This window comes from Protopterus annectens, chromosome 8.part0, assembly GCF_019279795.1.
Source record: "Protopterus annectens isolate FY-2018-M chromosome 8.part0, PAN1.0, whole genome shotgun sequence".
NCBI lineage: Eukaryota > Metazoa > Chordata > Ceratodontiformes > Protopteridae > Protopterus > Protopterus annectens.
In genome coordinates, this window is record NC_056741.1 from 1,410,749,493 (window position 1) to 1,410,772,802 (window position 23,310).

At 41.2% G+C, this 23,310-nt stretch overlaps 1 protein-coding gene across 2 annotated transcripts in view; it reads left to right on the plus strand.

Moving 5' to 3' along the window:
• Positions 1-23,310, plus strand: part of ARHGEF12 (Rho guanine nucleotide exchange factor 12) — a 3,716,336-nt gene that overhangs the window by 1,909,548 nt on the left and 1,783,478 nt on the right. For both annotated transcript variants that reach the window (XM_044081016.1, XM_044081015.1), the window contains 2 exons: positions 16,797-16,829; positions 21,865-21,982. In XM_044081016.1, the coding sequence (XP_043936951.1) occupies positions 16,797-16,829; positions 21,865-21,982 (151 nt within the window). The remainder of the gene's footprint in view (positions 1-16,796; positions 16,830-21,864; positions 21,983-23,310) is intronic.

Here is a 23,310-nt window from a genome sequence, read left to right on the forward strand (position 1 = left end):
TTGCAGTAGCTTGCTATTTTACCAATGTGTCCACAATGTTGTCTACATCAAACTTTTACCAAGTAAAGAATCTTACCTGTAACATTGCCGTCAGAGAATGTGTGCTGTATTCCCTTTCCTACTATCATTTCTGAACCAGTACATCTCTTATAGTCTAATCTTTTTCCATTTCAAATCCTGCTTAAAAGGGGAAAAAAAAAACTCTTCCCACAGTTCATAGGTTGGTACTAGGCTATCCGGCCCAAGGGCCTAAGTAAGCCTAGCCAACAAGGTTCCCTGGCTTATGCCACCTAAGAAAGTTAATTTCCTGTGCCCCTGTCGAGCAGAGCCACAGAAGTGATCCCGGGGTGTATTTCCTATTTCCCATCCACTCATCAAGATTTTTCTTAGAGTGCTAATGAGGAACTTTGCTTGACATAGATGGGTAGCATGTTCCAGAGTATGTGAAGTCTTTGGGACAGCAATCTATCCCTCCAGCATGTCCTGTTTATTGTGGTGAACAAGGTTTAGGCCCCTAGAGCGTGTAGCTCGGAGTGATTGGAATTTCTTTAGGTGTAGCATGTCCAACAGCTCTGGGTTTGACATAACTTTATATGTTAGGCAGAGATCACCTCGGAGCAGGCGATATGCTACGGAGTGAAGCTGTAGTTTTTTGAGACTGTCAGTGTAAGGCATCTGTTTGAGGCCAGTAATCCTCTTTGTGAGGTACTTCTGTGGCCTTTCCAGCTGCTGCAGATGTCTTGTGAGGTACATTCCAAAAGGGGTGTAGTACTCTATAATGGGTCTAATGAGTGTCAAGTAGAGGGGAACAATGGCCTCTTTTTTTCCTAGATAACCCTTTTGTGATGAGTTGTTGAAGGATTTCCTGACTACTGTGGCAATGTGATTATCAAAGGAGAGACTACTGTGCACCTGGGTCCCAAGATCTCTTAACACGCATTCGGCGTTAAGTAGACTGCCACCTGTGTGGTAGTTCATGGGTACAGAGCTTTTACCAAAGGGGATGACAGTGCACTTTTTGGCATTGAGCTTGAGGCCATGGCTTTGACACCAGGTATCTGTCTCTGTGAGGCCCTTCTGTAGGATGTCCATATCATTTGGGGACTTTACTTTGGCTCCTAGTTTGCAGTTATCTGCGAACTTCATTAGCCAAAGGCCTTCTGTGTTAGCCTGTACTTCAGAGAAGTAGATACCAAACAGGAGAGGTCCCAGGACTGAACCCTGTACTATGCCATTTGTCACTGGTTTGAAGTCAGATTTGGAGTTTGCAACTTTTACAGTGTGGGTTCTGTCAGTGAGCCAGTTGGCAACCCATCTTGTGACATAGGGATTTATACCTAGTTTAGTGAGTTTAGCTATAATTCCAGAATTGGGGGATGGTATCGAAAGCCTTGGCAAGATCAAGATAAGCTGTATGAACCACCTTACCCTCATCTACGGCTTTGGTGACTACCTCAAAGATGTCAATCTGGTTCAGAAGGCATGATCTGCCTTTCGCAAACCTGAACTGGGTGGGGTCCAGAGTTTGGAGGTTACCAATGTCTTTGTTTATGAGTTCCATAATGATACGTTCCATAGCCTTACAGACCAGGCTCATCAGGCTAATAGGGCAATAGTTCCCGGGATCAGTGGTGGTTCCCATTTTGTGGAGTGGGATAACTGTTGCTGTGTGCCATTCAGTGGGCACAAAGCTTGATGTGAGGCTATGATTGAACATGGTGCTTGGGTGGGGAGCCAGTTCGTTGTGAAGTTCATGTAAAACGTAGCCTGGGATGTTGTCTGGTCCTATGGATGCTGTGTTTTTGGCTTTAGAGAGTGCAGCTTTTACCTGCGTAGTTGTGATCAGGGACGTCGGGAGGCATATGCACTGTACTTATTTCAGTACAACTTTTTTAGAAGGAAGGTAGCTTTTTTGAAAAAAAAAAAAAAAAAAAAAGTACGTATTTAAAGGGTGTTGGCTCCTTAAAGGAGGATACCAGCCGGTCGGAAGTGAGCTCACATCATGTCCAGCTGGCTGCGAGCGGGAAACAATCTGAGTTGGAAGGCAAGCAAGAGCATTCACAAATGGATTAGCGAGCGGGAAACAATCGCAAATGGATTATCACTGAGTTGGTGTAGTTTGGAAGGCAAGCAAGGGCGTTCACAAATGGATTATCAGAAGGCAATCCACAATTGAAGTAAGTGTAACAATGCAAATGGAAGGAAGGCAATCAACGATTGAAGTGTGTGTTAGCAAGTTTGCAATCCGCGATTGAAGTGTGTTAGCAAGTGTGCAATCCGCAATTGAAGTGCGTGTGTGTGTGTGTGTGTGTGTGTGTGTGTGTGTGTGTGTGTGTGTGTGTGAAAATGCCCCCCCACATAATACACCTGCTGGCTATAGGTGTTCAGGCTCAAACCCAGTACCTTTGCTTCAGGGGTAAGAACAGCCTAAAGTCCCTAACCACCACCATTTCTGAACTTTGTTCAGATTTGCTTTTCTAATGGTTGTGAGCTATGGTGAAGACTGAAGTTGTATTTCTCCCATTATTGTTTTTGATGTTTGTCCAGGTTTTTTGTGCTAAGGTGTGAAGTGAGAACTGAATTTGTATTCCCTCATTATTGGCTTTGTTTGTCCAGTTTTTTTGTGCTAAGAGGTTGAGAGCTATCTAAATGATAGCCTTTAAGTTTGTCTTCCTATTTTTCAAACTGCTGATTTAGCATAGTGGTATGTTGCACTGACTGTAGTGCATATGGTTCTGGGTTCAAGGCATGCATGGTGATAACACAGCATTTTATTCTAGCAACTTTCCAAAATTATACAAGCAATGTTTAAAATGTGTCCCGGTTTTTTGGGATTTTGTCCCCTCCCCCCAGTAAATGTTGGCTTTTTCCAGATTTCTTGTGCTGCAAAGTTCAGAGATACAGCTGAGTGTCAACATTTTACAAGGAGCTGAGAGCTGCAGGGGAACTTAAGTTTAGTGCTGCTTATGCTGTGTCTGCTTGTACTGTTAATAGCACAACAGGTAGTGTACTTGCTTTTGATGCATAAGGCTGTGGGTTCTTCTCCCACAGTAGGTAGATGCATTGCTGATACTGTACTGTGTTGTAAAGGGGGGTGGATGCTGTAGTCTGTTTTGGCGAAGATATCTAGTAGTAACTATGAACCTGTTATCAGTTTGCCATCCATTCCCTATTGCAATATTACTAGCATATCATTGTTTTTAATGCAACATAGGCAATTTATTCCTCAAGGGCAGCAGGCACATTATTTGTAGATGAAACCATGAAATATAAAGTTGTTTGCTAGCAGCATCCTCTTCATTAGTTACAGATTTCTCTAATGTGGAATTATGTAGATGAATTTACTAGTTCAGAGATTGTGCATATTTACTGATACTGGTGGACTGTAGAAGTTTGAGTAGACTTTTATGATGGAAGGTGTATCAAAGAGCACGTGTATGTTTCATGTGCAAGGGGTGTATGATTTGAAAACAGCCCAAAGTTAATCTTTATCTGCCACTGGCAAAATGTATTTTCTCTGAATGTGGGTTTCAATGCTGTTTCAATGAATGTGAGTTTCAAGGGCAGAGAAGTTTTAATGCTAAGTCTAGTTTCATTGTGAGACTGCATTACTTTGTTTAGCAGATATTTATTGGTGTTCGTACTGTAAAATGCAAAATAAAACTTTTTCTGGCAAATCATTTAGGAATGAAGTCACTAAATAATGACCGATGTTAAGTTTCAGACGTCATAATCTTCAGAAAAATGCATGCTAAAGCAAGACCTGATATTCTAGCAACTGTCTTAAGTTTATACAAGGTCAATTTTTAGTACTGTTTCTATGTTCCCCCAATATATTTGGCCTTGTCCAGATTTCCTGCATTAAGAGGTTGAGAGGTATGTGCAAATAAATCGCTTTATAGAATTAGGAATATCAAAACATCCCAACTGTCCCCAATTTTGGCTCAAAATGTTGCTCTCCCCCTAATAATCTCTCCGCAAAATAGCAATTTTGGAAGAAAACGTGGAGGGTTTACTTTTATAAATAACTGTAATGATCAGAGTTATACATTACTTTTATTTCAGAAATGCATGTTTATTCTCTAATTTTGTCAGCTGCTTTAAGTTAACTGTGCTCATATTAAAATGGTGTCCCTTCTTTGACTGGTTCCCAGCTGTATTGTCTGGCAATTTTATATTTTTGCATCACATTTTTGGTCCGTTTTTCATAAAATTGCGGTTTTCTAGCAAATTAGTGGCAAATTGTTAAAGACTGAAGTTAGAAAATAATGGCAGACATTTGAGTTTCAGATTTCATACCTTTCAGAAAATTCATACTAATGCAAGACCTACTACTATTCTATTATCTTTCTAAGTTTATAAGAGCAATATTTAAAAAAAATGTCCTTATTTTTGGGCCTTTGCCTCAGTTTTATTTATGAGTTTGTTGCTCTAAGAGGTGCGTGCGTGTGTGTGCGCGCGTGAGTGTGTGTGTGTGTGTGCATGTGTGTGCGCGTGTGTGTGTGTGCGTGCGTGCATGTGTGTGCGTGCATGTGTGTGTGTGTGTGGGGGGGGGGTAGGTAGCATACCTCTCAACTGTCCAAATTTTGCAGAATGTCCAGATTTTTGCCCCATATTTTTTGTCTGTTCCTCATAAATTTTGTGATTTTCTAGAAAATTATTGAAGGCTGAAGTTGCTAAATAATGACAGACGTTTGAGTTTCAGACTTCATGTCCTGTAGAAAATTCATACTAGCACAAATCCTGTTATTCTAGCAACTTTCTCATACTAGCACAAATCCTGTTATTCTAGCAACTTTCTAAGTTCACGAGAGCATTATTTAATATCTGTCCCTATTTATTTTAGGCTTTGTCCATATTTCTTGCACCAAGAGGTAGGTAGGGGTGTGTGTGTGAATGAAACATCCTAGTTAGGGGTAGCAGGTGATTAGTAATTTACTCAAGCTCAAAACCTGTACCTTAGTTACAGAAAACTAAAGCATAAATTCTCTACCCCAACTACCATGCTGCATTTTTCAAAGAACTGACATTTCAGGTTAATTTTCAGTTCAAGGAACCGAGTTTGAGTGAATTTATATTACATTACTGAAGAGGCATTACAGTGAATGCCGCTTCATCAACACTAAAAGAGCGAACCGTGAATTACGACGAGAATGGCCGTAGCTTGGCTGGGGGGGGGGGGGGTAGCAGTTTGAGAGCTGTGAGTACAAATTTAAAAATCCTAGCTACACCCCTGGTTGTGATTACATGGACTCTGCATTCTTCCTGTATAGATATGGGCCCTTTAGGGGGTGAGAGGGGGCTAAGGTTAGCACTGAACTTATCTGCCAGAATGTTGGCAATATCAGTTGGTTCTGTAATTTTCGTGCCATTGTGCTGTAACTCAGAGCAGATCTGGTTGTTGCCACTGAGATTCTTGACATAGCTATAGAATGCTTTGTGATTGTCCTTAGAATCAGTGGTGATCTTGTTTTCGTAGCTAGCTTTGGAGGATCTTATAAGGGATCTCAGCTTCTTACTGAGACTGACCAGGGAGCTCCTCCACTCATGGGCTTTTACTTTCTTTTGCAACAGTTTCTTCCTTCTGTTGTAGAGTTTGTTTATGACAGGGGTTCTGTTTGGGATAACACGATCCGTGCACTCGTGTAAATGCTTAAAGTGCATTTGTATAGGATTCAGCAGTCGTAACTGTATTGTCCATCTGCATGGGTGTCATGAATTTCACCACTTCTGTCTTAAGAAGCGTAAAGTTGGCTTTGGAGAAATTTTTTACCATGGTTTCCTTAATGGGGGGTGGGGGCGGTATGTGGATATCTAGGGTGGTTAGCTTATGGTCGGATCTGCCCAATGAGGAGTTGACTTCAGGTGTGGAACTCCTGTCACTCATGTTGGTAATGACTAGGTCTAGAATATTGTTGCCCCTGGTGGGGGTGTGGATAAGTTGATCCAGGGCATTGGAATTTATGAATTCCCGAAAGTGTTGAGCGAACGAATTGATACATGAGTAGTCTTCCCAGTTAATGGTGATGTAGTTGAAATCCCTTTCTCATAGGTTTTCCCTTTTAAGTTTGTCTGCTGTTAGCTTAATATTGAAACTCAAAGTAGAGATTTTTCCACAGATGTTTTTTCTTCCTTTCCCACCTGTTGACCATCAAGCCTCCTGGAACAAAACTGTCTAGTGGGGGGGGGGGGCATCATCCAGGCAGTTGTGTGCTTGGTTGGTGCCTCTGCTGCCATTCTGCATCTGCACACTTGTTGGGGATAAGGAGAACCCTTATTCTATGTCCAGGCAAGTGTGCCCCCCTCTCCAGTTTTGGACTGTATGGAGACCAAGCAATGTCCTTGGACATTGAATTACTTGTTAATCCCTCCTTAGTCAGTAGCTTACATCATGTGAAGTGGCAACTATGGAATCATTACTATTTAGAGTGTAGCATGTCTTCAGGAAAGTCTAGTGTGAAGGGAGAAAACTGCCTGGAAAGCTGTATTAAACTAGAAGATGCCCTGTTTGTGGTAAATGTTAGAATTTGAGATATCAAGAGAAAATTGACACCTGTTGCAAGTTCTGTTGGGTTATTACCAGAAATACTGAAGCTCTATGTATTAAAAGCCATAGATATGAAACACAGCCTGTGAATATAGATTTGTATTTTGTGGGAGCTATTAATGAATTAAAATATATTTTGTGTTAGTCCCCATTTTTTATTTTATTTTATTTTTTCATTTGTCTTTTGTTGACCACTTTAGTCCCACTAGGCTAGTGGCCTCTTCAGGAGAGACCACAGGATTTATATTACTAGGAGAAATTTGGCCAGGGTGAATTTTGCAAGAACTCATCATTTTTTGTTAATCTCTGAAAATAAATAAGTAAATCTTGATGTTCATCATGTTTAACTGCTGCAGTCATTACTCTTGGGTTATCCTGCTGGCAGGCTACCTGCAGTTGGCCTGAATTCCAAAGTCCTGGTCCGGCGTTGGTTTCTGTCACCTCCTCCCTGACGTCAGTGTGCCAGGGGTATAAAAGATGCAGCCGACACCATTTTCTTCAGTATTTCTTGCCGCGCAGTGCCCGAAGCAAAAGCAGTTCACAAGTGCCAGTCGGCCGACTCCTGAGATTTTCGAAATCGAATTTCAGATCCGAAGTCTTCATTAAAGCTAAGTACCCCATTGGGGAAACTTTTTTTTCTTGCTCCAGACCAGTGTCGGAAAAAGTTAACAATTGTATTTCTTGTGGGAAGCAAATACCTCATAAGGATTTTCACTCTTACTGTATTCCTTGCCTAGGCCCTGACCATGACATTGCTTGTTGTCGGTTTTGTGCTAGATATAACTAACGCACTATAAAGCGTCGGAACAATTTTGCCTTTCATTACTTCGGCCGAAGATTCAATTATACTATGCCGTCGGAGCAACCGACCGGAATTTCTAAAAAAACGCAAGGATAAAGACAAGGACAGGCATCCGAGGTCCAAAACCGACGATGAGGCTTCCGTTAAGCTTGTCGTTGGTTCGCCGGGTCTCCGTGAGGATGCCCGCTACCTCAGAGCCACAGGCCTCTTCCGACTCCCACGTGGAGCCGACTGGGCCTCTGGAAACTCAAGGTATTGGATCCTCGGAAACTATTCCCTCAGATGGGTCTGGAGCTGCTGTGCAGGCATCGGCTTCTGAGGGTGTTTTCAGACCAACTCAGTTATATGTAAAGCCATCTTCAGCTTTCAAGCCATAGACTAAAGCAGCTCTAAAGACAAAGAAACAAGTACAACATTCTCCAGGACAGGCTTCCATGCCTAAAAAACAAATGCTCAAAATGGCTGAAAACCTTATTACTTTGATCAGGGGTTCCCATCCCCCTCCTGATGAGGCCTAGGCAAGAGACAGAATATGAATCTTCAGACCAGGTTTCCATTTCCTCTGATTCCTCCTCTGATCAGGAATACTCTCTTCCTCCCTATGAGGATTCTGATGCTGAAGAATATATTCCTTCAGCTTCTCCTCCTGAAGATTTCTCCTTTGGGGAAACCCTGCATACCATGAGGGAGCACTTTCATTGGGAGAGCCAGGATTACTCAGAATCTAAGAAAAGGCTCAGAGATTTTTTTTTACTTCCTCAGCACAGGCCCCTTGCTATTCCCCCTGTTCTGGACATTGTAGATGATGTTTTTTTTTAGAGTCCGGTCTGTCTCCAGACTTTATACCCCCTGCACCGGTTAAGCCAGACAGATATTACAGGGTCCCAGATTCCCATAAGTTTCTTTATAAAAAAACATGCTGCTGACCCAGAAACCATATCTCAGGGTCCCAAGGGAGTCAAAGCTTCCACTGCTAAAAACCCTGTCCCCTCTGATAGGGATTCAAGGGCACTGGACAGATGGGGGGAAAAAGTTTACACTTCTGCTACTTTGATGGTTAGGGCCTTAAACTGTCAATTTCATATGCTTAAATATCAACAATACCTAATGTCACTACTAAAACAGAAAGTGTTGCCTAACTCTGAATGTCCTGAAAACAAGGAATGCAGGATTTATTGCATGCAGCTGAACAAGTGGGAAAACATACTTTGCAATGTGTTTTTTATTCTTTGGAGGCCTCTTGTAGGGCCGCTGTAATTGGTTCTGTGATTAGGAGGCATGCTTGGTTAAAGGAACAGAATCTGCCTGATCATGTTAAATCAAAATTATTAGATGCTCCATTACAGCATGATACTTTGTTTGGTGTTCAGGCAGAAGAGGTGTTGAAGAAAATGGAAGATGAAGCGAAATCTATGCAGACAGTTAAAGATTTTTTACAGGTACAGCCACCTAGATTTAGCAGGAACTGGCCTTCAAAAAATTGGTCCTTTCCAGTGTCAGACAGGCCACAAAGAGGCAGGTACAGACGCCCTAGAGGCAGATCCCAGCCCCAAGGCTCATACAGGCCTAAGCAATGGGGTGCTTCTACCTCCAAAAGCGGAGAAGACAAATCTCAACCTTACAGGAAACAGTCCCAATGACTTTTCTCTACCAGTACCAAGCACTTACCTTTTACAAGCTCCCTTAGGGGGAAAACTGGCACGTTTTCCACAAAACTGGCACATGATCACCCAGGACAAATGGGTCTTGAATATAGTGTCTCAGGGCAACAGGTTCCACTTTCACACCCTGCCAAAGGCAAGAGGCATGCCAGACCTGCCACACAATCAATGGGCAGAGGCACAAAAGCAAGTTTCATCCTTCATGGACATGGGGGCCATTCAGCGAGTACCACTACAAGAGCAGGGACAAGGATTTTACTCACGACTTTTCCTGGTACCCAGAAAGGACAGTACTGGACCTGTCTATACTAAACACTTTTCTGGACGTTTCAAAATTCAAAATGTTGACTCTGCAGCAGCTTCTGCCCATGCTGGGCAAGAAGGCTTGGCTTGTAACTTTGGACCTAAAAGAGGCATACCTGCATGTCCCAATCAGACAATCTTGCAGAAGATACCTCAAATTCATAGCTGGCTCAATGCACTACCAATTCTCTGCACTGCCCCTTGGCTTGTCTACTGTGCCCAGGGTCTTCACAAAATGCCTGGCACCAGTAATTGCTTTCTGCAGACAAAGAGGAATTCAAATATATCCCTACTTGGACGCCTGCCTCATTCAAGCAGAGAACAAAGACATTTTACTAAAACATCTGGCATTTGTAAAAAGATTACTAATTTGCCTAGGGTACACAGTAAACAAAAAGAAATCAAAACTAGTACCCTCTCAAGAGATAATATTCCTGGGTGCAAGCTTAAATACAACTGCCCAGATGGCTTATCTCACGCCAGGCAACTGACTTCTTACTTTGAAATGTTGGCAACAAAAACCCAGTTATCTGCAAGAAAAATTCTGCAGGCGCTGGGCTTCATGGCATCCTGCATTCTGTTAATTTCATATGCAAGACTGCATATGAGGAAACTACAATGGTATCTAAAAGTGTTTAGACTCAACATTGCCACAGCCTGGAAAAATCAATTACACTCATTCCCTGCCTGCAACAGGAGTTTCGATGGTGGGCTCAGGCCTGTCACCACAACAAGGGACAGCCTTTCACTTTACCCACTGCCAGGCAGACAATAACAACAGATGCGTCAGATTATGCCTGGGGGGCCCACATGGCAGGAAAATGTATTCAGGGCACATGGCCCACAAGCCAAATGCATCTTCATATCAATCTAAAAGAAATGCTGGCTGTACAAAATGCTCTGACAGCTTTCAAGGATCTCCTTCATCCAGGACAACTGCTGATAAAGACGGACAATACTACAGTCATGTGGTACATAAACAAGCAGGTAGGCACACATTCCTACCCCCTTTGCAGACAAGCCATGATTTTGTGGAACACAGCACTGACTTATCAAGTACACCTGCAAGCTCAATTCCTGCCAGGAAAGAGAAATACTCTGGCAGACGAACTAAGCAGAAACCTCATGGATCATCACGAGTGGAAACTAGATCCACAAATCTTCAGCATAATAACAAGGAAATGGGGACACCCAGACATAGATCTATTTGCCACCCCTCACAACTGCCAACTACAGACATTCTGCACAAGGACTTATCACAAGCTAGCATGGAAAGTGGATGCTCTATCATTCAGCTGGAAAAACCTTACAGTATATGCCTTTCCTCCACTACCTCTCCTCCCCAAAGTACTCCTAAAGGTCAGACAAGAGAAGCCAAAAATTATCCTGATTACCCCAGACTGGCCACGCCAACACTGGTACCCAATCCTAAAGAGCTTGTCTCAAGGCCCAGCCTGGACATTGCCTCAAATTCCTCATTTACTGACCCAGCAGAACAATCAGATACTGCACAGCCAACTCAAAACCCTAAATCTGGCTGTATGGCGGATAATGTAACCACTCAGAACACCTCTCTCCAAAGCAGTTATGGATGTTATTCTGGAGGCCAGAAGGCCCAACACCAGAAAATCATATGCAGAAAAGTGGAAGAGATTCTGTTCTTGGAACCAGGCACAAGGAATTGACATGCTTGTACCAAATATTCCTCAGATTTTACAATTCTTAACTGAGATGTTGGACAAAGGCCTATCCTTTTCATCAATTAAAATTCATGCCTCTGCCATTTCAGCTGATTACAATACGGACCCACCTATTTTTTCACATCCTCTACTAAGGCAGTACCTCAGAGGGGCCAAAAACATAAGACCCCCAAGAAGGGCACCAATACCTGCATGGGACCTCAATTTTGTCGTGGAAAAACTCACACTGCCTCCTTTTGAGCCAGCTAATACAGCTGACATAAAATTCTTATCATGGAAAACAGCTCTGCTCTTAGCAATAACTTCAGCAAGAAGAGTCTCAGAGTTACAGGCACTAATGGCGATTGAACCTTTTATAATTTTCCATCTGGACAGGGTTTCTCTGAGGACCTGTAGAAGGTAATTCCGTAGTCCTAAGCTGAAAAAAATATACCACATACTCATTTCCTCTGCCAGTAAAAATTCTTTTATTGACAGATGAGTGGTGCTTAGACTGAGTTACATAGGTTTCAACAGGGCTTTTTATTTAGTTCTTGGTGGGTGGGCACATAAGTCCCTCCTGTTACATCATAGGTGTGTCTTGGGGAGGGGATCATTTTCTTAAACACACCCATGATGTCATGATGGGCCTGACCATGTTTGCCTGGGTGTAGGTTCCAGTTTAAACGCACTATAGCTTATCTAAAAGACTGGATACATTATCCCTTTAGGACCATTAAACATGTATTCAAGATAGACATTTATCTGTTTAAAAATAAAAATAATAAAACTGATTTATTATTTAACATTATTTTGTTCCTCTGTGTGTATTCAAGGAAAGTCATATTTACATGGGTAAATCATCTTGATTTTTCAAACAAATCACAAAGTATCTGCTGCTGTTAATCTCTGTAGAGTTAAGTCTCACCCATTACCAGAGTCTTTACATCCATGTCAGAATTGTTTAAAAACGTTTGTTAAAGCGAAATAAGAGGGTGGTTATATATGTCTTGCTTCTCAAAAAAAAAGTAAACTTGTATATCATTAGCAGCTGTAATAAATGCATAAATGATGCAACGGATTAATTGTGCATAACATTTTATTGCAAATTATTACTTCCAGTCATTTGATTCATCTTCTCCAGTTACTCTGACATTTTTCCATTTCACTTTCCATTCCCAGCAAACCTTTAGTATACTCAGAAATGTCAGTGTGATTTTTAAGCTTACTCTACACTCCACATCACATCCTCAAATTATACGCAGTGCTTTAGTGTCAACTTGGAATAATTGTTTTCAACATTCACACGCCTTTCCTCCATGGCTAACTTTCTGTCAAGCTGCTGAAGTCTTCTTAGTAGTAATAACGGACTGTTTTTCCTTGCATGTCAGACAGGTAGAACAGGTCTTACCTTTTCAAACTTTACCCCATTTTCTGGCAGTGGTAAATGCCTTACCATGTCTGTTTCCAAGGGAATTACTTTTCCACTTCACAAGGGTGGATCATGAACAGACCACAGAAACTGCAGACCTATTAGTCTGACTAGTCCAATATGCAAAGCCATGGAATTAATTGTCATGGAAATGATCAAAGACATGAGCAGCCTTCAGACACTGGACCCAACTCAGTGTGGCTTTAAGAGAAGGTTATACCTACCAAACCTGGTGAACTTCTTTTAGAAGGTCACCAAGGCAGTGCACAGGGCAAAACTATGGTTACTGCCTACCTGGACCTGGGTAACGTTTTTGATACAATATGCCTCTGTGGTATAGTTGCCAGACTCACCGAACTGGCCATAAATTCCTATATAACACTGGATTGCCAACTGGCTGACAGGACCTAGGAAGTCATGATTGGTGGTACCACCTCCACTAGGAAACTGTAACCAGTGGGGTACCTCAGGGCATCGTGATGGGACTGCTCCTTTTTGGCATCTGCTTCTCAGAGGAAAAGGCTAATGTCGAGGGCCTATGGCTGACCAAGTTCTCAGATGACTGCAAATGAGATGACACCAGCATCTTACAAGAAGGTCTAACACCAAGTGACTCCTGCCAAAGTCACAGTCTAAAACTCAATGCCAAGTAATGCATTATAGTGCCTTTTGGAGAAAACTACCCCCCCCCCCCAGGCTAATTACTCCATCGGTAAGACCCCATAACAGTTGACCCGGAAGTCAGGGATCCGTCGATATATGTAGACCAGAGTTAGGGATCTGGGAATATAGGTAGACCATAATCCGGTCTTTGACCAGCATGTGGCTGAGATAGTAAGAAAATCATTCTGTGTCAGCTAATCTATAAGTAAGGGCATGGCATCAAGGTACAAGGAAATCATATTGCTACTTTATTCAGCCCTTCATCTGACCCATAATTGAGTATGATGCGCCTTCTGCATGTACCTGACAGACGTATGCAACAGTTGGAAAGCTCACAAAGGTTCTTTATTTATTTATTTGCATTTGTTAACCGGGTTGGTCCAGCTGGGTAAGAATTACCCTTTTTTAGTGGAGACCCAAGGGGAAAAGCCCCAAACAGACATACAAATACATACGAATAGAGACAAATTAACAATATTACAGAGGAAACAATATTATGGGTACAATGGATAAGAAAAACAAACCATGAAAGTTTGAGAATATGAGTAAGGCAGGCCAGAGGCATGCATGCAAAAGATTTATGAAAAGGTGTTCTGAGCAAGATCTCTGAATTTAATTAAAGTTACAAGGAGAATCCAGGGTATAAACACATTGTCCTTTACAGACTGCCTTAATGCCCTGTCTCTGTATTCTGTCTTCTACAGGTTAATGAGAGGTGATGTGTGTGTGGCATACGAGGCGTCCTTTGAGTCAGCTCTGATGGACCTTTTGCACATTTGCAAAATGAACAGCATCAGATCCACTAGATCCAAGGATTTAAATTTTGCTGGTGACATAAAAAGACATATTGGCGAGACAAGTAAGTGTCTCAGAAAATCCTCATGCTCTAGAACAGTCTCCCCATCTATGTGTCCATGAGAAAGAGTCCATCCCTAACAGTAGGTAAGCATAACTTTGACTAATGGTTCAGAAATTGGGAACTCACCCTGGGTCTGACCCCCATTTCTGTGAAGGACAGAGGCAGACAGTAATGCCCAAACTAACATACCTACCCACACAGACACACACAAAACCACTAGAACCTTTCTAATTTAACATACTTCCTCCCAATAAACACCCATGATACATTGGGCACAGTTGAGTTGGATTGCATGGTTAGGCTTTTAAAGGCCGTCATGGTCTTTAGCCTAGTATATATACTTATGAAACCTATAAAACCAATCCATTCTACCATCTTATTGTTCACATAGTCCAACAGATTTACTTCTTTCATCTCCTTCCAAGATTCCATATAGCCTTAGATCCAACTTTCTGTTTTGTTTTCCATTTATTTTAATTGGATCTTCATTTGTTTTTCCCCGTCTTATCTTGAATCTTACGCACTTGTAGTTTGGTTGGTTCTACTGCTTCCATCTGGTCACACAAATGCTACCTTATCAGGCACCACCATTCTTAGTCGCTTCACAGAAACATTGAGAAAACCAATGATATTTATCAACTTAATTCACACGTCCTCCAAATTTCTGGTTACTTAAAAAAAAATCAATTCCTGCACTTTTTTGGCTGTTTACCAGCTGGACTTGGCAGCAATGGTCACCTTCTGGCTGACATGCAGCTCTGTTCACATTGACAGTTAATTGCGCCCTGAGTTCCTACCCATCATGAAAGTGTGTAGCCTTTCACTTGATTGTAATTAACTCCAGTGTCTATCCATCTTCTAACTCTGCTTATGAGCTTATTGCTACCATACCCCATTTGCTTTGGCTTTGTGTCCCATATCTACCTAACCATATTGGTTGACACCTTGTAGCTAAAAGCTTTCCCAGCAACCCTCTGTGAATCATAGTATTAAAAGGTGATACTAAAGCTTAGATATAACAGATGTGCCAGATCTTGTCAGCCTGAATAGAAGTCCCATAGAATATAGCTTAGTTTGCTTATTTGACATTTGTTAACCAGGATGGTCCAACTGGGCAAAACCCTTTTTCAGCAGAGGCCCAGGGAGAAAATCTCCACACAAAAAATAACAGTAAGTATACAATGAGATACAGTAAAATGCAAATATTTGTAAATTTAACTATACAATATCATCAGTAATAATAGCATCATATAACTATAAGTAAGGAGTAAGATAGAGAAGATAATGGAGAAGGATAAGAAAGGCAGTGGGAAGGAAGCAGAGCTAGAGTAGGGGAGGAGTGAAAGTTGGATGATTACAGAGGCAAGACTAGGTACTATTAAGATGCAGTTTCAGTGTTTTCTTAAATTCATGAACATTGGAGATTTCTCAAGGATAGAGGAAGTTTGCTCCGATGGGGGGCAAGATAAGAGCTGAAGAGATACTGTCCAATAGATTTATTAGGTTTGTAAATGTGAAGTAGATGTTGATCAGAACTTCTGAGAGATCGAAAGGGGGGTGTAAAGAGAGGTAAGTGCTGAGAGACTAGGGCAGTTGTGGAGTTTATTTAGAATGGAATGAATAACTTGAAGTTGAAAAAATAAGAGTGGGTTAGGAAACTTTAACCAGTTAAGTGATTTCAGAGCCAGGCGATGATTGAAAGACAGGTTGACAGCAAATCTGGCTACTTTATTATAGGTAGATTCTAATTTGGAAAGATGAGAAGACTGTAGATTAGTTAGGATTTGTGAGCCATTAAATAGTTTAGGATGAAGGAAGGCATGGGTGAGGGAGATTCTGGCGACAAGGGTGAGAAACCTTTTATTTCTGTACAATAAGCCAAGCTTTTGGTGAGTTTTCTTAATACAGTGATGCACATGTAAGTCAAACTTGAGCCGATCATCTGTGGTCACACCAAGGAGCTTAGTATGAGTTTCAGGGGAAAGGAAAGTATTATTTAGTGAGGAGATAGTAAATGATGATTTCAGATGGTAGAGGGATTTTGGGAGGAAGAGGAGGAGTTTTTTTTTTGGGGGGGGGTTAAGAATGAGTTGATTGTTAGCCAGGATTCAGTAAGGTGAAAGCATTTTTGTGATAGTAGATCTGTAGGGTTCTCTGAAACAGAGATAATAGTGGAGATGTCAGCAAACTGAATGAGGGAGGACAAGGGACAAGATTGGTGTAGATGATTGGTAAAGATGTTAAAAAGAAGGGGACCTAGAACTGAGCCTCGTGGAATGCCCATATTAATAGGGAGAAAGGGAGAGAGAGTAGATAGATATTTCACAGATTGCATTCTGTCAGTAAGATAGCAGTTGAACCAAGAGATAGTAGAAGTAGATAAGTTGAGTTGGGCTAGCTTAGAGAGGAGGATGGAGTGTGATACAGTGTCAAAGGCTTTAGAAAGGTCTAAAAAGAGGCAGAGGACACAAGATTATTGTTATCACTAGCTAGACATAGTTGATAAGAGAGATGAGAGAAGTGGTTGTACTGTGGAAATGGCGAAAACCATGCTGAGTTGGAGTAATCAGATTTTCTTTGATGAGATAGGTTAAGATTTGTTTGTGAACACATTTAAGAATTTTAGAAAGAGGAGAGTGAATTGCTGTAGGTCGGTAATTAGAGAGTTCAATAGATGTTCCTTCCTTGTGGATAGGTATTGTTGGACCTTTTCCGAATAGTGGGGACAGTTGATTCTGTAATGGAGCGATTAATAATGATAGAGACAGGAAAAAAAATATGTTCTTCAGAAAACTGCATTTACTGTATTCCAGAATAAAATACTTATTTTAAACTTTTTTCTTCTTTCAGGCTATCTTCACTTCCACAGGAGGAAGAAAAAAGGTAATTTTTAGTAGTTTTGATGTGAATGATTGAATACATTTACTTTATCTCCTTCTTTTTGATGCAATATTCATATGTGAGCGTCGCTGATTTTGAACGCTTAGGTTTATCAGTACATCCTTTTTTTACCATTTGCAGAGCTGTAGTATTACCTGAAAATTTGCTAAGTGATATGTCCTCTTCTCTTTTTAGCTATGGAACTTTGTTCTGCAGTAGTAGCACCTTAAGATTGCCTGTGTGAAAATGCTCTCTCTTGGCAATCTGCAGTATATTTTATCGTGGATCAAGTTGTGTCTGAAATTGCAAGCTCAGTAGAAGTTGATTTCATTACAGACTATTTGACCCTTTGTTTTCATAGTCTGCCCTGCAGTTTAGGATACTGGCAGGCATTTCACTACAAGGCTGTGATATGGCCAGGTGTTTGCACATGCAAAGCCTTTCTAAGTCTTTAATACGTCTGTGAGTGCTATATGTGCACTTCAGATGTGCAGTGAATTCAGAAACCTATTTCTAATTTTTTTGTGGATAAGGTTTCTGGAATAAGCTAAAGAGTAGTAACAAATCGTTTTCCTTGATTCATTGTTTACCTTCTGCATCAATTTCAGATGTGATGAGCAAAGAACACCATTGGGTGTCATTTTGGAACTGGATGAACAAGTTAATTCATATGTATTACATTTAATTTCTGACCATTAAGAAGAACAGATATATGTTGATTGCAGAGTTTGAGAATTGTTCAGGATGTCTGTGGTGTGGAAAGGGCTTTGTCATTTGGATGGACCATTAAACTGCCAACTAATCCAAGAGACTCATTTTAGCAATGTGATGGTCTTTCCCGTGTGGTTTTATGATTTGTATGGGTTATTGCTAGAGCATACAGTTACTCATCACTTTTTTTGTTTAATTCAAATCATTCAGGGCTTATTTATGTTTTTCAGTGAAATTCAGCTGGCTATTACATTTAACTTACTAAGCCTGCCATTAGATTGTACAAAATTGGAAAGTGAAATTTTATTTCTAAGAATGGTAGACACGATTTTCAATTTTGTTTTAAAAAGAATTCTAAGCGGGTAAGGAAAATATGTTTTCTCTAATATAAAAAAAAAATAATGCCAGTATCAAGCTTGGGAGGATTTTGAGATGTTAAAGCAGGAGCCTCATCAATCTCAGTAAGATGTTAAATATGCCCTATAAGTATTGCTATTTTTTTTACTTCTGAAGTATTGTGTCCATTTTCATGCCCACAAGCTACAGAATAACAAAGGTGCCTCTTAACAGCATTTAAACACCACTTGACTTGCGTGGACTTCCCATTTATAAAACTACTGCATATGCTGTCAAAACTGATTTATTTATTTTTTGCTGATATATAATATCTTGATGTCCTGACTTAAATCACTGTTGCAGTATTCCTAACACATGGGTAATCTCTGTCATCCAGCTGGGGTACTAGAAGTTTACCTTCTCAGTATTGTACGTGTGATGTGTGACCTCAGCTCACAAGTATAGAGGTATATAGGCAGACGTAATCATTATTGCTCAGTCTGTCTACCTGCCAGCTGCAAAGCAGGTCATGTATCCATCAGACTGTCATTTGATCATTGGTACCATTGCTTTGAATAATCTGGAGGAACATTCCTTTATATTTTTTAACTGTTTTTTTCGTATGGATATTAGAAGTCAGGATGAGTAAGTGCGAGTGTGGTCGGCAAATAGCCATTCAAAGACTTTCACACCCAGTGTCTCTCTTGCTTACAAGCAAGGCAAGACTGTAAAGCTTGTTCCATCTGCTAATCCTTTGTTCATAAGACCTTATGGTTTTGTTTGTCTTCTTTTAATGTTTTCCTGGAGACCCACCATCCCAAACACTTGGCCCACTCCCAAACGGAGGATTCCCCGAACGTTTCTCATTCACTTAAGAAAAAGCTTAAAAGGCCTAGGCCAGAGACTGTCAGCCCTTTCTGACTTTGACATACCCGCTGAGGTTTCAGAGCCCACAGAATATCCAATTCGAACTCTGATGCCCTCTATGGAGACCATGCTAGAGGTTGATATAGCATCCAAAGCCTTGATGAATGATGATTCTGCAGACAGAGGTGAACCACAAATCATCATATCAGAGGGACCAGAGGGCATCCCTTGGATTCTGGTTAGGAAAGGGATCTCAGGCAAACTAATTGAGGTATGTCAGGGAACTGAGCAACTGTGTTCAATACAGGCGGATGTCACATCAAATGTAGATTCAACTTGTTCTAAAGGTGAGAAGACCTCCAATTATGACCATTCTCTGGCCTTATTCTTCACAAATGCACTCTCCTGACCATGTCCCTTTAGATGATGAGGACTCCATTTCACCTTATTCTCCAGTAGAGGAAGCTTCTTTTTTAGAGACGGCCTTAAATATGATTAAGCATCTTGAGTGGGAACCTAGGCAGATTTCAGAGGTGCAGAAAAGATACTGCAGCCTTTTGGAACTCTTCCCCAATTACCCCCTGTTCTTGAAGATGATTTGGATGCTTTTCAGTCTACTTCTGTATCCCCGCCTCTGGCTGCCAAAAGACCAGACAGATTTTATAAAGTCCAAGATCTTAAGTTTCTGTTTAAAAATCTTGTGGTGGACCCTTCTGCAGTTTCCCTCTCATCTGCTAAGCCTTTTGAACTCCTTCCCAATACCAATGCCCTCCTTTCAGACAAGGATAGTAGGGCTTATAGATAGGTGGGGTAAAAAGGTTTATACCTCCTCTACTTTTGGCATTCATGACTGCAAACTACCAAACCTAGATGACCAAATAGTTGATATTCATTCTCATTTCTTTAAGTAAGGTAATGGGGGATTTGCAGGATACTAATTCTAAACAACAAATGCTATACTAAATTAATCAGGCTACATAAGTGGCCAGACACAGCATTGTAACCCATAGGTATGCATGGTTACATAGCAAGCCTATTCTTGAAAACTTGAAAGCAAAAGTAGTGGATTCCATTTTAGACAAGGATCTTTTGTTTGGCCCAAAACTTGCTGATCTTTTCAGAACCCTTCAAGAACAGAATAAAAACATAAAGGACTGCAGGCTGCATTGTTAATCTCTGTACTTCAGTACCAGTGGAATTACCCAACCAAATCTACCTGTTTTGTCAGAAGGAACTCTAGGCCTAGCCATAAACACAGGTAGGCTCCCAGAAAGAAATTCCCAGATAAACAACAGTGGGATGTCTCATCTGGGCTGCCTCCCTTTGGGGACAAATCACTGTATCCGTCTTCCACCTCCTTTCCCCTTGCCTCAGCCGAGCCCTAGTTAAGGCTGACCTAGTCTTCCTACACCTGGGGCTAGATTACCACAGACAAATGGGTGCAGTCTATCAGTCACGTCTTGGATAAAGATTCCCCCGCTAAATGTCATACCCCCATTTCCACACAATCATATTCATCTGCTCCCACTAATTTTATGGAACTACAGGCACAAGGCACAATACAACTGGTGCCAGAAGAATATGTGGAAAGGGGTTTTGTGCCAGACTTTTCCTAGTGCAAAGGAAAAAAGGGCAGTGGAGATCCATACTGATCTGTGCTTACTAAGCACCTTTTAAAAAATGCCATCTTTCAAAATGCTCTCCTTGCATACTCTTATCTTTTTTCTGCCCCAGGCGTTTTTAGTATCCCTAGATCAAAATGGATGCTTACCTTCATATAGCAATTTGGACCCCTTGCAAGAGATTCATTAGATTTTGTACTGGCTCATCTTACTGTCAGCTTACCTCTTTTCTGTTTGGGCTGTTCACAGCCCCAAGAGTTTTCACAGTGTCTGGTACCACTTATAACCTTCTGCCATACTCCGGGAATTCAAAATTTCCCTACTTAGACAACCTGTTAATCCAAGCTACTTCCCCAGAAATTCTCTAGCAACATCTCCAGTTAACCCTCCTCTTACTGTCTCAGTTGGGGTTGACATTTAACTATAAAAAATCCTCCCTATAGCCATCTCTGGAGCTAGTTTTTCTGGGCTGCAGGCTAAATGGAAAAGGAGTGCAGGTCTATTTATCTCAAGAGAAGGTGCATAGCATTACGAAATTCTTCCACAACCTTGCCTCCCTCAGCCAGTGCTCAGCAAGGGAGATCCTAAGGGCTTTGGGGTTTATGCAGCTACTATCGCAATACTCTGCCTAGCCATACTGCCTATGAGGAAAATCCAGTGGTACCCGAAAACAGTTTGCTGTCAGCACTCGGACCCTCTGAATGCAGCGATTACCCTTTTATCTTGTCCTCAGATGGGGAACCCTTATGGCAGAAGGGATCAGGTGAAACTCAACTCAGATTCCCTTCACTTCTCCAGCCCCAGTTCTGGAAATGCACACAGGTGACTCAGACGAGACATGGTGGGCTGGGATAGGCATCTGGTGAGTGCAGGGCAGATGGGAGACAATGTTATTAAAAGAACACACCAGCATGAAAGAAATGAGGGCCCTCATCAAGCTCTTCAGGGTTTTTCACATCTCTGGAAACCAGGTACCCTATAAGTGTTCACAGACTTCACAAAAGTAATGTGCTATATAAATAAGAAAGGAGGGACCAGATATTGCCAGTTGGGCAGATTGGCATGAAAATCCTGTGACCTTGCCACCCAGAAAAAGTGTTGCTCAAAGCCACATACATCCCATCACAGGACAAAGTGTTGGCAAACTCTCTAAGGAGGTCCTTGGAGAGCCCTCACAATTGAACCCTGAACAGATAGGATTTCCAAAGCATCCTTCACTGTTGGGGGACCCCTGAAATAGACTGCATGCTTCAAAGACCAACAAACAGCTTCCACTATTTTCCACCAGGGCCTTTGCCCTTCAGCTTTTGAGGATAGATGCTTTCACTTTTGAAAACGCAATCTGACATTCCTAGATGCTTTGGAAAATTGTTTTGTAAGAGTTCTGGGACTACCGTATGTCAAAAGTCTTAAAATTAAATCATTTGCTTATTAATATGCTTTTCCATTTCTTTTCAGGTATATAGACTTAATCTTTCATTTTCTAAATGGTTTATTTGCAGTATAACAGTACAGTATGTGATCCTGACTTACATGAAATATTTGGGTGTAAAAGTCAAGGAACCTCGAAATCTTGAGCACAAACGAGGAGGAAGGATGGGCTTTCTTCCAAAAATAAAGGTACAATCATTTTGATTTTTGTGTTTAGATAATACTTAATTTGTCACAAAGGTTTTATGTTTCTTCATGTTCATTACTTAATAGTAACTATTCAGTAGCCTTTGGCAGTTGTAGTGTAAATGATACGGCATACTGATGATGTCCATGCAGCAGTATATTGTACATGTTTTATTGTTTTTCTTTACTAGGTCACCTTTGATTTTTTTTTCCTTCACACTTCAGGTTTTTACTTTCTTCAGGATTTTCAAGAGGCACTAAATCTATGCCAACGCATATCCTTGTATTGCTTTTACACACCTCCCTCAAAGAGTAGGCATTGATTTTGGGGCATATTTTCCTGTTGGTTACTCAACTTACTTGTATTTCCTCTTAGGCCTGAAATTTCAGAAAGTGTTGCTTACATTCCCATGCATGTCCTTTCTGGACATCAGTAAGTGCATATAGTCTGGTCTTCATCTTCCCTAATTGTCAAAAGGTATGTGCCACTTGCCAGGCTTTTTGTTTGTGACTGCTTTGCCCCTGCTTGCCTGCTAGTCATCAGGCCTCCTCTCAATGTATTCATTAATTTCCTTGTCACCAGGGGATGAAGGCTGAACAGGAGTAGCTATCATTAAGACAGTGGTGGTTTGCCAGTTTCTTTTAAACCCTACCTATTGCACCATCCCAGTGACTTAACCCATTGGAGCAGCATGTAGTGGCCAAACATCACTTCACCATCAGAGGCTGACATTAGCAGGACATCCCTGCCTACCCACAGTGGCACCATGTGTTTGTTTCCTTGGTCTTCAAAGAAATCAGATGCACACATGTGGCCTTTATGTGCACTCCTTTACCCTTTTTAGATAGGCACATTTATCCTCCCTGCCAAGTTCCGGAGCCACTAACTGAACTGTAATATTCTGCTCCATAGTCAGGGCTGTATCCCTCATTGACATGAAGCCCAGGTTTCACTTAACACATTTTCGGAAAATTTTTATGGGTTGTGTCCCAACAGCCAAGGTTGATCAGTGCACTATCTGTAAATAGCTTAGGTGAGAATTCATGACTATAAATCAAGCATTTATTGTTCAGCAAAATATTGCTGTTGCAAAGTCTGTTTCTACAAATAATTTAAAGAAAAAGACAAAAGAATGTGTTCTTTGCCAGTCTGTGTACCCTACTGCATCCCACACACCCTTGCTACTGTAAATCCAAGATTACTTTGGGGGGGAGAGGAGGTTAAAAGGTAAGTTAGTAGTAGTTTTCCATACCCCCATGTTTAGCTGCCTTGGAATTCGTATAGCCTTGATGTGCAACTAAATGAGACTTGACTTAACCCAACTTGATGA